Raw genomic sequence first — 14208 nt, forward strand, 5'->3', positions numbered from 1 at the left:
AGACTTTGGCTATTGTTGATAGTGCTGCTATAAACATTGGGGTGCATGTGCCCCTTCGAAACTGCATACCTGTATCCTTTGGATAGATATCTAGTAGTGCAGTTGCTGGTCGTAGGGTAGTTCTGTTTTTAATTTTTTTGAGAAACCTCCATACTATTTTCCAGAGTGGTTGCACCAGCTTGCATTCCCACCAACAATGCAAAAGAGATCCTCTTTCTCCACATCCTCGCCGACATCTGTTGTTGCCTGAGTTGTTAATGTTAGCCATTCTGACATACAGTAACCATTTTTAAATTTCAGATGGGCTTGTTTGAGAGTATGGTATACTTATATAAAGCATCCTAATACTTAAAGTATATTAGAATGTTAATTTGACTACCTTAGAACTCAGAGTTCTTTTTTTCTTGGGTTCTGTTCAAGTAACAGTTGTTTTCCTGAACTTGGTTTTATTTCATTGTATATTCTTAAGACTTCTTTAAGTCCAGGGATTTTATTTAGTTCATCTGGTATCTAGACAGTACCAGACACCTGAATTTAGGATGATATAAAAAAGGCATGATTAGAAAATTAAATATATTAGCATTGGTTTTGTTCAGGTTTTCAAATGTGTAGAGCCAAACAAGCAATCAATACAAATGTAAAATTTTGATTTCTTGGAAATTTTTCAATTGAAGAATTATTAGTAAAATTGAAGGCCTTTCTCCTAATCTTCCACAAGGTTACTGAAATCTGTCCATCACAATCCTTCAAAATTTGGAATTCAGGAAGAAAAGCTAAAGCCGTTTGAAAAGTTTTTGCTGAAGCTAGAAGGGCAGTTACTTGATGGAATGATATTTCAGGTATGACAGCTCTATCAGGCTATACTAAATGGGCTTGTATTAGTTGATCCAGCTCAGAACTCTGTATGACACTTTGATAGCATACCATTGAAATATGTTTTCTTTAGAAGTGTTTGGCTTAAAACATTGTCAGTGTACTAAATGTAATTATTTCAGTACCTAGCAGCAAACAAAATTAATGGTACTAGTTGTATTTGGGGTGAGGGTTTTTTTTTTTTTTAATTATGTAGAAGGATAAAACTATTCAAGGATTAAGATCTAAGCAGTTGCTTTAGTGTTTGTTGTTAAACTCTAGATTTGGGTGTGTTTAGGGACGCCTGGATGGCTCAGTAGGTTAGGCGTCCGACTTCGGCACAGTTCATGATCCTGCCTTCATGGGTTCAAGCCCTGTGTTGGGCTTTGAGCTGACAGCTCGGAGCCTGGCGCCTGCTTTAGATGCTGTGTCTCCCTTTCTTTGTGCCCCTCCCTTGCTTGGACTCTCTCTCCCATAAATGAATGAATGAATGTTTAATTCTTCCTAGGCTCAGGGAATATAATTTGGGTCTGTGTAGTCCAGGTAGCTTCCTACTATTTAGTAGCTATTTTAAGTTTAAATTAATTAAAATGAAATAAAATTTCACTTTCTCCACCACTTTCACGTGCTTAATAGTTGCATATATATATAACCTAATCATTGTGGCAGACACTTCAAACTTACATGTTATATATCAATAATATCTTAATAAAGCTGAGGGAAAAATAGCCACAATTAGTCTGTGACTAGCTATCCTGTCAGCGTAGAAATGTAGAACATTTCTATGATCACAGAAAGTTCTATTGAATAGCAATGCTTTGGGTAGTATTTATTAGAAATTGCAATATATTTATATTTAAAATCTGCTTCAAGGTTATTTTTAACATATTTTTACATAATGACAATAAAAAAGTTGATATATAGTTGACACATAATGTTAGTTTCAGGCATACAACATAGTGATTTGACATCTATACATTATGCTGTTCTGAGGATCACACATTTTACAGATTGATCCCAACTATTGTTTATACTAATTAACAGCTAATATATTCGATTCAGAAGATAATTTTTTGTCATTGAGTCTTTTTCCAGAAGACATTCTGATACATGCTGTAATAAAGTGCTAGGAAAGTAATCATCAGAAAAAATACACTCTTCTCTTAAAATTGCATGGTAAAATAATAAAACGTTTTCCGTGCTTCATCAGATACATCTTCCATACGTCACTGAGCATCACTGTGTGTATCTCTTCATGTAGAATTTTGGATATGTGGTTCAGTTGTATTTCACTAACTAGGTACTTAAGTACATAAGTACATATTTTTCACTCAAAAGGATTTAGTTACTAGGTGACATTAAGGTAAAAACTTGAGCCTCAGTGTTACTGAGGTTAAAATGATGAATTTAGAAGTTTGTCACACGGTGTATATTTAAGTCTGTTTAATAACTTATTGAAAGTTTAAATTTCCCTTTAAATGTTTCCTATTTAGGCCTGTATAGAACAGCAGTTTGATTCTCTCAATGGAGGAGTATCTGTGTCAAAAAATAGCACTTTTGCTGAAGAATTTGCACATAGTATTCGCTCAATTTTTGCAAATGTAGAAGCCAAACTTGGTAACGTAAAATGCATTTTTTAAATTTTTGTTGATAAAGTTTGCATTTCCTTGAATGTAGAATTAAGTATATTTTTCTCACATGCTATTGTTTTATAAGGAGAACCTTCTGAAATTGACCAGAGAGACAAGTACGTTGGAATTTGTGGACTCTTTGTACTGCATTTTCAAATTTTTCGGACTATTGATAAAAAGTTTTATAAATCTTTATTGGACATTTGTAAGAAGGTAAGAACTTGGAACTTTTTTTTTCAACTTGAGTAGGTGAAAAAGATTTTGGATAAAATTGGATATTCTAAAATGTATTTTATTCCTGATTATAAAAATAGTAATTTTTACAATACTTTGTAATAATTATAAAAATAATACCGTAAGAATTTTTAAAAACCAAGCATTCCCAGGGCACCTGGGTGGGTTGAGCGTCCAACTCTTGATTTTGGCTCAGGCCATCATCTCATGGTTTGTGAGTTTGAGCCCTGCATTGGGCTCTACTTTGGGCTCTGTGCCCACAGCGTGGAGCCTGCTTGAGATTCTCTCTCCTCTCTGCCCATCCCTCGTGCTCCCTCTCTCTCTGAAAATAAGCATTTTTTAAAACCCAAAAACCAAGCATTCCAGAAATAAGTAACATAGTAAATGGAAGTACTGCATAATTCCACATCATATAAATACCTATTTGTGGAAGTTCTTCCAGATTTTTTCCTATAAATTAACTTCCTATTACTGTCACTGCTGTTTTCTTTTTCTTTGGTTCTTCTCCTCTTCTTGCCATTCCTTCTCATTATTGAAGTGGAAAAAAATTTAAATTTTTTTTTTTTTTACATCTTTGCTATTTCCATGATGTGACACACCTGATTTCAAAATTGAAAACTTTGTGTGTAAAATCAAGTGATATGTGACCATGAGAATCCAGCCATCTTGGGTCTTTTATTTTTTCACTAATATAGAACAAAAGTAAAAGTGGTGAAGATTGAAGTTTCTGTTTGCTTTTTGCATATTTTTATCTGAATATCCATGAGAGTGTGTAAGTGTTTAATATTTAGGCAGAATAAAACTTTCTCATGCCCCATATCAGATATTAGAATGCCTTAATTGTGCCACAGTAAGATAATTTGTGTCATGTATAAATGATTGTAAGTTGTCTTCCCGTTGTGTATTGTAGGACTATTAAACAGCTTACTGTTAGCCTGAATTTATTGATTTCCCTCTCTTACATTTACTATTTCAGGTACCAGCCATCACTTTAACTGCTAATATTATTTGGTTTCCTGATAATTTTTTGATCCAGAAAATACCAGCAGCTGCCAAACTTCTAGACAGAAAAAGTCTTCAAGCCATTAAAATACACAGAGATACTTTCCTACAGCAGAAAGCTCAATCACTTACCAAGTGAGTTTATAAGTACCCGTAATGAAAGTGTTTAGATACTTTATATTCTTGGATCTTACACTGACTCTAAATATATGGAAAATATTTGGTTATAAGATCAAATGTACTTACTCATTACCAGAGAAGAGGTTAGACAATCTCTAGGAGGCTTAATTTCTAGAAGTTTTTTTGGTTTTGTTTTAAATGTTTTAGGTTTAAACTTAAAGATGCAGGAAAATTGTACTTTATGGAGATGTGTGTGTATATATAGGCACACATACATATGTATACATGTATTTGCAGACATATACACATACTTTTTATCAGACGCATTAAATATTTTGTGTAGAGTGAAGTTCCCGCAGTAGATGTCATTTGATGACATTAAAAACATTGGGTGTCCATGACTCAGTGGTAATTTTTGGAGGCGTTGACTTTAATTTGATGCACTCCTTTTTTTAATTTGTGTTTTTATGAAAGTAACATATGTACATACTTAAGTCCAAAAGTACTAAAAGTTGAAAGGGAAAAACAACTGTCCTCTGTTCAGTTTCCCCCTGTACCTGAGTCCTGTTCCCTAACAGAATACTTTTAACTTTAGTTTCTTCTGATATTTACATCCTTATGTTGTTACATAATGTAACAACAATCAGATGTTCTTCTGATATTTACATCCTATTTTGTTGAAGTCTTACTATGCAAATTTTCAAATACACACAAAAGAGAAAATAGATGAGTTCCCGTGTTCTCATCACCTAGCCTCAACACTTAATTTATTGCACATTGTTTGTTGAGTGCATTGCTAAAATCACACACCGACCTGGATGAAGATTGTAGTGAAGTGATGCAGGACTGTGCTACTGGCTCTGTGCTGGACACAGTTTTTATTTGTGATATGATTAGAAGATAATAGGGATATTTATTCATTTTCTTTCGATCTTGACTGTCAAGGGGAAATTGGACCACTACTGCAGAATGGGGGAAGAAGGAGTACATCAGGAATATAGGAGTCCCCTAAAGCATCTCTTAGTACTCTCAAGTCTGGTGGTTCAAGTCCATGGAAAATGACAATTACTCAATTCAGGCAGGACGACACATAACGGAAATTTCGGAGCTTCCTCCTATCTTCTAAAACAGAACTGAGGAGGGAAAAAGACATAGTTTGGAGTTAAAGCTGTGAATTCAATAAGATGGAGACACAGGGATCAGGTTAATAGTATTAATTAAGGTGTGTGGATATCTTAATTATCAGAAGCTTTATATATATATGTGTATATATATATATGTGTATATATATATTTTTGAATTTACATCCAAATTAGCATATAGTGCAACAATGATTTCAGGAGTAGATCCTTAGTGCCCCTTACCCATTTAGCCCATTCCCCCCCTCCCACAACCCCTCCAGTAACCCTCAGTTTGTTCTCCATATTTATGAGTCTCTTCTGTTTTGTCCCCCTCCCTGTTTTTATATTATTTTTGTTTCCCTTCCCTTGTGTTCATCTGTTTTGTCTCTTAAAGTCCTCATATGAGTGAAGTCATATGATATTTGTCTTTGACTGATTTCACTTCGCGTAATACCCTCCAGTTCCAATCATGTAGTTGCAAATGGCAAGATTTCATTCTTTTTGATTGCCAAGTAATACTCCATTGTATATATAGACCGCATCTTTATCCATTCATCCATCGATGGACATTTGGGCTCTTTCCATACTTTGGCTATTGTTGATAGTGTTGATAGTGCTATAAACATGGGGGTGCATGTGTCCCTTTGAAACAGCACACCTGCATCCCTTGGATAAATACCCAGTAGTACAGTTGCTGGGTCGTAGGGTAGTTCTCTGTTTAGTTTTTTGAGGAGCCTCCATTCTGTTTTCCAGAGTGGCTGCACCAGCTTGCATTCCCATCTTAATATTCATTAATAGTGTGATGCAGTTGCTAAAAATGCCAATACATACTTGGATTATGTTAATAACTATATCCAGATTATGGGAAATGGTACTTATAATATCTAGGCCATGTGAATTGGTAGTTTCATTGAATTTTTATTGGTCAGATCATAGTTGGTGTCCAGTGGTGTCACATTTTTAAGAGGGAGACAAAATGCAGCAACCCTAAATGCAGCTGATCAGGATATGTCAGAAGACCTGACAACCATGCCTTTTGAAGAATCTCTTCATAGTTTGACCTTTAAAAGAGAAATCTGAGAAATGATGTGGTGAGCTCCTTAAATATTTGAGGGGCATTCAGGTTGAAGAGGGAACAGATTTGATCTCTGTGGCTCCAGAGATCCAAAATCGCCAACATGATTGAGCTCTTAGTAGCAGGCATTATGCTAAAGGCTTTAGACACTTTGTCTTATGCAAACCCTGTAATAGTCTTCTTATGTGGGAAATAATAAAGGTAACAACTAATATTAACCCAGTGCTTTCTATAAGCCAATAACTAAACTGTTCCAGGAACTTCACATTTATCATCTTTAATCATGAGAGAATCCTATGAGGTAGATACTGTAATTATGGCCATTTTGTAGGTGAGAAAATTGAAATACAGAGAGATTAAACTTGCCCAAATTTAAACAGCTAGTAGGTGGCAGAGCTGGGCAGTCCCAACTCTAGAGCATAAGCTGTTAACTGCTACTCGACAGTACCATTTTTATCCCATTTTTAGATAAGGAGAATGAGGCTTAGAGAAATGAACTTTGCCAGGTCAGAGAGCTAGGTGGGCCAGTGTGCAAACCCATACCAGTCCTGCTGAAGAGCCTCTGCTACCAAGTCCTGGCGGCTGTTCTGAGAGGTAATGCACTCTTTACTAGTGCTGTGTAGGTAAGGTATAGATGACCTCAGTCCAAGATGCTGTAGAAAGTGAGGCTTATCAGGTAGAAGATTGAATAAATTGACTTTCAAAGACCCCCTCCCCCCCATGATAACATTTTATGTTTCTAAATTCTTTGGTTCCAAAGATACACAGTTACCATAGAGCTCCAGGGAGCTGAAGGGGATAGTGTCTTTTTCGTTCTCCTTGTAGTTCTCCCAAACAAACCTAAAATTCACTAAAATGAAACCCAGGAGAGGGGAGACAGTGTGACCAGCATGAGTTTTATCCAGTGTTTTAGGAAAAATTGAGGGAGTGAACAAGAGCTGTCCCAGTTAGGTTCCAGAGTTCATTAGATAATGAGGAAACAGTGGGGGACAGTTTCCCTGCCCCCCCGCCCAATATGCACTAGACTTCAGCTGGCCAAGTGTCCCAGCCACATTCCTGCCTGGGGTCCAAGGTTTGTAGGTTGCTGCATTTTGCTTTTCATTCAAAACCATTTTGACACTGGAAATACTGACTTCAGAGGATAGAGCTCTGAACCTTCATTTCAAACCTCTGTTGACATGCAAGTGTTACCGCCATTTGGTGATTTATATTGGGACAGATTTTTTTTTTTTCCTTAGTGTTTTTCCTGTTTGTACTTTGAAATGAAGCTGACCATCTGACAGGACCCTTGGCTATTTTTGGACTCCATTTGTCAAAAACTTGTTTTTTAAAACTTGAAACAGCTTCATTTTCATGTATTTATAAGAGAGGAATATCATCTAGTGTTTGAATGTAGGAGTGATGGGTGGAGTAATGGATAATCTCTGCTTTATCCTGCATAGTCTGATCTAAAACTGAGTGAGTGCCCTTGACTGTGTTATTAGCCTTCTTCATAAGGTTACTGGTTTGATTACTGTCAAGGAGGGCTCTATAATCTAGGCCTCTTCCTTCTGTCTTGGCTTATGACCTTTCTGTTCCCTCCTATACTTGTATCCCTGCTGAATACTGATCACAGCTTCCTCAAAAGGAGGCATTGCTCTAGGACCCTACTCATTCTCCGTGTTTCACATTTTTAAGTCAAATAATCCACAAGTCAAATAATGTTAGCACCATTTGAGGCAAAGCCAAAAGTACAGCTGTTGGTGTTATTTGTTTAATGGAATCCTGGCTCAGCAAGAAATTTTTCTTAGATTTGATGCTAGGGTTTTACCTCTTTAAAAGACAGTTATGAAAAATTTTGGTGTAATCCCTCTTCAGACTGAGTTCTTGACATTGTCAGACTTTTTGGCAGTATGGCTGACCAGTGACCTCACCGTGGGGTTCAGATTTCGGTCAGGTGAGTCTCTGCAGTCCCTTGCCCAGAGTGCTATCCTCTAGTTCATTCTGACTGGCAGTAATGGGATGTTTCTCTGACTGGAGGACGTCTCTAAAGAGTTGGTAACATCAGATCCCACAAAGGGGAATTGTTTGTTTTTCCACACTAAACCTTTAAAATAAAAAAGAAGTGTATATTAAATAGCTTCTGGGCTAAAAGTTTCCATTTTGAGCCATTTGAGATACATTGATAGAGTGATTCAGTGTTTGTAATTGGCTTGCAGCGGAGAATTAAATCAGTAGATTTAGTCTTTCCTGGATAGGAAAGCTTCCTAGATTTGGGCTTTTATCTTGGGTTGGCTTTTTACCAGTTATGATCTTGGGCACGTTACTTAACTTCTCTGTGTATCAGTTTCCTCTTCTAGATCATAAGGTTATGTGAGGATTAAATGAGTTACTTTGCGTACAGTGATTAGAACAGTGGCTGGCATATAGGAAGCGTTCAATCAGTGTAGCTTTTATATCCAGATTCTGACCACTTTCAGCCTTCCCTTCTGGTTCAAGTTGTCATCCCCTTCTGCATTATCATGGTAGCTGCCTGAGTCGTTTTTCTGTTACCCCACTTGTCCCCTTTACAGTTTATTTTCAGCATCTCAGCCAAGGTGATTTTGGTCCTCTGCAAAGTTAGATGAAGTCACTCTGCTCAAATGCTTTGGTGGCTTTCCATTGAAGCCCTCTCTACAAGGTCATACACAAATCCTGTTCTACTCCCCACCCTCCCTGCTCCCCCAACCCCCACCTCTGTACTTCTCCGATTTCCTTTTATGTTCTCATCCCTGTTCTCTGAGCTCCAGCCATACTGACTTCTTTTTATTACTTGAACATGCCAGACGTTTGCGTTTGTTATTTACTTTCCTAGAATTCTCTTCTCATATATTTACATAGATTACTCATTCATCTTCTTCAAATCTTGGCTCAAAATCATAATTTCAATGAGCCTGCCTTGATCACTGTAATTAAAATTGTACCTGCCCTCCAAGTCTCTGTCTCTTTTTTTTCTCTCTGCTGCATTTTTTCCATAGCACATATCTAACATCTTACAGATCTTAATTATTGATTTCTTTGTTACACAACTCTCCTTTCTTCAAAGAATGTAAACTTTATTGTGGTAGGGATTTTTATCTATTTTGTTTACTGCTAACTTTTATTTTTAGTACTGAGAAACAGTGTCTGGCCTATATAGGCATGAACATTTGTTGAATGAGTAAATTATATATGTATGTAGGATGTCTGTAATTTGAAAACCAGAAAGGTGGCTCCTGCAAGGAAATATTTTATCCCAACCAGTTCAAAGAAATGGAAGTAAATTTTATTTCCTGTGCTGAGTAACCCCAATATTTTCCTTTGTTAGAGATGTACAGTCTTACTACGTCTTTGTGAGCTCATGGATGATGAAAATGGAATCTATTTTATCTAAAGAGCAGAGAATGGATAAATTTGCTGAAGACCTCACCAATAGATGTAATGTTTTTATACAGGTAGTTGCATCTTCTTACTTAGAATATTTTGGGGATCATTTCTTTGTTAATTCAATGTATAGAACTTACACTTTGAAAAAACTGGAAGGGGTAGGATATGTTTTTGTTTTAAAAAACTGAAATTGATTTGATTATGTTTAGATCTGTGTGACTAATTTAGATTTTCTAATACATGCATTTAAATCTCTGTATTCTCTTCAAAGCATGACTTTTTTTGCTGTATCCCATAAGTTTTGATATGTTGCATTTCCATTATTTAGTTCAAAATATATAAGAAATTTTATTGTGATTTCTTTTTTGATCTGTGGGTTATTTTGAAGATATGTTTTAATTTGTAAAGATAAGAGGATTTCCTAGTTATCTTTTATTATTGATTTCTAGAAGTACTAAAATAATTTTGCTATTTTTAAATTTGTTGAGATTTGCATTATGGCCCAGCCTATGGTCAACTTTGGTAAACATTTCATGTACACTTGAAAAGAATATGTAACTTGCATTTATTTGTTGTAGTGTTCTGTATATGTCAAGTAGGTTATGTTTGTTAATGATTTTGTTTACATATTGTGTCAGTTACTGACAGAATTGGGTTAGAATCTCCCCCTAGCATGGTGGATTTGTCTGTTTACCCTTTGTTTTTGTTGTATATGTTTTAAAACCAAGTGAGTGCATAACATTTAAGAATTATTATTTATTCCTGATGAATTGAACCTGTTGTTATGAAATATCTCTTTTATTTCTAATAATGCTCTGTCTTAAGTCTTGTGTGTTTAATAGTAATATAGCTATACCAGTTCTCTTTTAGGTAAGGTCTACATAGTATGTCTTTTTTCATCATTTGACTTGCAACCTGTTTGACTCCTTATATTTAATGTGTGTCTCCTGTGTGTAAGCAGTGTGTAAGCAACATAAATTTTTCCTCAGTCTAGTTGTCTTTTTTTATTTTCTCTATGTCATTGCTGATGTATTTGGATTTAAAACTAGCACCTGACTAGTTGCTTTCTATTTATCTCACTTGTTCTGTGTCCCTTTTACTTTCCTTTCTTGCTCTCTTTTGAATTAATTCATCATTTTATTTCTCCTTTATTGTTAATTCTGTATCCTTTTACTGGGTTTTTTTAGTGGTTACTCTAGAGATTTTAAGTGCATCATTTAACCTTCAACTCCAAAATAAATGAGTAGTTTTATCTCTTTCTAGACAGTGTGAGGATCTTAAACCACCGTAATTCTCTTTATCTACCGTCTCACTTCTGAGTTGTTGTTTATTTTGATTCATTTTATATATTAAACTTCTCGAGGCATTATTATTGCTGCTGTTGTCTTTATAGTCCTGGTCCATTTAGATTTATCCATATATTTACCTGTTCTGTTGCTTTCTGTTCTTCTGCGTCTCTTTATTCTTCATATATATATATATATATATGTATGTATATGTGTATATATATGTATGTGTATATATATATATATGTATTCGTATATATACATTTTATTGTTTATTTATTTTTGAGAGTGAGACAGAGAAGTAGAGCATGAGCTGGGATGGGGCAGAGAGGAGGGAGACATAGAATCCTAAGCAGGCTCCAGGCTCCAAGCTGTCAGCACAGAGCCCAACACAGGGTTTGAACTCATGGATTGTGAGATCATGACCTGAGCCAAAGTCGGACGCTTAACCGACTGAGCCACCCAGGTGCCCCTCTTCATTCTTCTGTTTGTGGAATAGCTGTTAGTATTTCATTTAAAATGTCCTTCTGTTGATGAATTATCACTATTTTTTTTGTCTGAGTATGTCTTTATTTTAATTTCATTTTTGTTTTTTAACATTTATTTATTTTTGGGAGAGAGAGTGGGTGCAGGGGAGAGGCAAAGAGAGGGAGACAGGATCTGAAGCAGTCTCTGCACTGTGAGCACAGAGAGCGATGTGGTGCGTGAACTCACAAACTGAAATCATGATCTGAGCCGAAATCCAGAGTTGGCTGCTTAACTGACTGAGCCACCCAGGCACCCCTCAACTTTGTTTTCAAAAGCATTTTTGCTATGTAGAGAATTCTGGGTTAGCAGGATCCCTCACCTCCCTCCCCCACTTATTGTCTTCTGGCTTTTATTTTTGTTGAGAAGTTAGCTGTCAGTTTTCTTGGTTTCTGAATGTGAGTCTTTACTTGCTTGTAAGATCTACTTTTTGGTTTTTAGCAATATTGCTTTAATGTACCTAGGTGTAGTTTTCTTCGTGTCAGCGCTTCTTGGGATTTGTAGAGCTTCTGGAATTTGTGGAAAATTCTCAGCCACTAACTCTTCAAGTACTATTTTTGTTTTATTCTCTCTCTCTCTTCTTTTCTCTTTACCTATGTCTAATTTGTTAAGCCTATCTACTGAACTCTTAATTTTACTTATTTTACTTTTTAGCTTTTTTTATAGTTTCCATTTCTTTTTCTGAAAAAATTTTGTTTCTTTTCCTTCAACGTAGCAGAATTATTTTTAAGCCTATGTCTAGTAATTTCATTATCTGGATGTTTCTGTTATCTATGTTTCTCTTGTTTTTGGATATGTCTTATTATCTCTTTGCCTGGTTATTTTTAATAATGTGCACATTGTATATGAAAAACGCTGGATATAATTTGAAGATCTGGATATTGTTTTTCTTTTTCCAGAGAGGACTTAATAATTTTTACTTTTGATAAACAGCTAGTCTGGGACAACTAACAACCTAGATCACCTCAACCTAGTCATGGATTGAGATGATTTGAAATGGGACCTAAATCCTATGATGGCTATTTTTTTGAGTTCACCCTTACTTTTTAGGGGGTAGTTTTTCAGGATCCCAATCCAGAACCTAGGTTTATAGGACCTCCTTTCCTCTTTGATGGGCCACGAACTCCTGTTTTTATTCCCCTCTCCTTTCTGGGAGATGCTGAAAGGTAACATTTGGCTTCTGTCTCTATTCTCTTTTGGAACTGGCAGATGCTTCTTAAGGGAAAGCAGCCTCAAATGCCAGGCTCACTTCTCTGGGTTTCTTTCTTCTCCCCCCAGATTTTGGCTTTATATTTCCTTATCTTCTTAATAGCTCTTTGATGCCTCCTGAGAGATTAAAAAAATGTTTTGCCCAGATTTGCTTGTTCTTTGTACAAAGGTTAGTCCAGATTATTTATTCTTCCATTAACAAAAACAGACCCTAAACCTCTCCTCTCCCCATTTAGATTTTTAAAATACATCCTTTATATATATGTTTCACAAGTTAATGACCATCTGGGGACCCATGAATTCTTTCTCCCCTGTTCCCCCTCAAAAAAGAAACTCCCCTTTTTATGCCTGGCTTAGAGTTATACTTTTGCTGTTCTTTGTTTCTGCTTTTAAACTTTTCATGGTGCTGCACTAGGGCAGAATCTGGTGTGATAGTTCTGTAGCTGACAGGTTAAGACTTCTAGCTCTTTCCTGTGTGTATTCCCCAAGCTTTGTCACCTTTATTAGGATGCTGCCTTCTCTCTCATTTCTTATTCTATTAACTTTGCACATCTCTTTATCACAGAGATATAATTGGTTCAGAGAAAATCCCCTCTCCCACCCACACTAAGTATCACTTCTTTACTGAGCCACTGTTACACTGATGGGAGAGTACTTTATCTCTCACATATGATAGAGGACTAGAAAAAAAGTTGAGAATCACTAGCATATGGCTTCTGCCCCAGTTCCTTGAATATATCCATAATAGTATAATTTAGATTCATCCTGAAACTGTACATGTATCTTTTTTTGTCCTTTTGTAAATCCAAAGAATCTTTATTATGATGTTTCTATGTGGTTTTTTTGGATCTAAATGAAAATATATAAGGTAATATCCTTTTCCTGTTTTCTTATTCCATCCCATTTCCCTGGGTTTACTAGCACTAAAATTTTTTTTTAAACCTCACAAGACCTTTGTTCTTCCTTCGTGAATAGAAGAGTAGGAGAGAATATGTTCTTATTGGGCTGGAAGGAGAGAAGGTCTGATTAGGACCAACATAGGCAGGGGACATGGTAGCAGATTAACAGTGGGGATTGGTCCGGGTGAAAAGGAAAGGGGGAATTGGCTTGGAACTGAGAAATACCTTTCAGTATCTGTATTGGCCAGACAGCAGCTCTCATACTCCTTATTTTTCAGTTCCTGGTTCCTTAGGGTCCTTAGCATTTGTCTGTAGCAGATAGGAGTCTTTAAACTCTTGTCTGGCAGGTAAGATAAGGATGAATAGATAGCTTCTGGACATTCAGATCATTTCTCTGAAGGGTTTGTTTGTTTTTTTAATGGGAAGATTCTTTAACTGTGATTTTATACTTTAATTTCAGCAGTACTAAACTTATGGTATGTAATAGGTTAGATACACCTTCAAAGGGTTGCTTTGAAGCTTCACCATGGTGTAACATTGTGTGAGGAAGAATATTTCAAAATCTTAAGAGCAGACTTTAAAATAGTTATTGGCAAGTTGGGGAATAATTGTTACATAGAGAATGAAATGTTGAGGAAATGAAACTTTTCCTTGTGATTATAATCATTGTTTTATTTTTTTATAGGGCTTCTTATATGCATACAGTATTAGTACCATTATTAAAACCACAATGAATCTCTACATGTCAATGCAAAAGCCAATGACCAAAACCTCAGTTAAGGCATTATGCAGGCTTGTTGAACTTCTCAAGGTAGGTTTAAGATTATTTTACCTTGCCATTATAATTGAGAATTAACCTGTGCTTAAATT

The 14208-nt window shown here is 35.9% G+C and overlaps 1 protein-coding gene across 4 annotated transcripts in view; it reads left to right on the top strand.

Annotated features, from left to right (window-relative positions):
• The window catches only part of WASHC4 (WASH complex subunit 4), a 59054-nt gene that overhangs the window by 12303 nt on the left and 32543 nt on the right, over positions 1 to 14208 (top strand). For all 4 annotated transcript variants that reach the window (XM_027070947.2, XM_027070949.2, XM_027070948.2 and 1 more), the window contains 6 exons: positions 719 to 839; positions 2346 to 2469; positions 2569 to 2696; positions 3694 to 3854; positions 9361 to 9487; positions 14024 to 14149. In XM_027070947.2, the coding sequence (XP_026926748.1) occupies positions 719 to 839; positions 2346 to 2469; positions 2569 to 2696; positions 3694 to 3854; positions 9361 to 9487; positions 14024 to 14149 (787 nt within the window). The remainder of the gene's footprint in view (positions 1 to 718; positions 840 to 2345; positions 2470 to 2568; positions 2697 to 3693; positions 3855 to 9360; positions 9488 to 14023; positions 14150 to 14208) is intronic.

The sequence above is a fragment of the Acinonyx jubatus genome, chromosome B4 (assembly GCF_027475565.1).
Source record: "Acinonyx jubatus isolate Ajub_Pintada_27869175 chromosome B4, VMU_Ajub_asm_v1.0, whole genome shotgun sequence".
NCBI lineage: Eukaryota > Metazoa > Chordata > Mammalia > Carnivora > Felidae > Acinonyx > Acinonyx jubatus.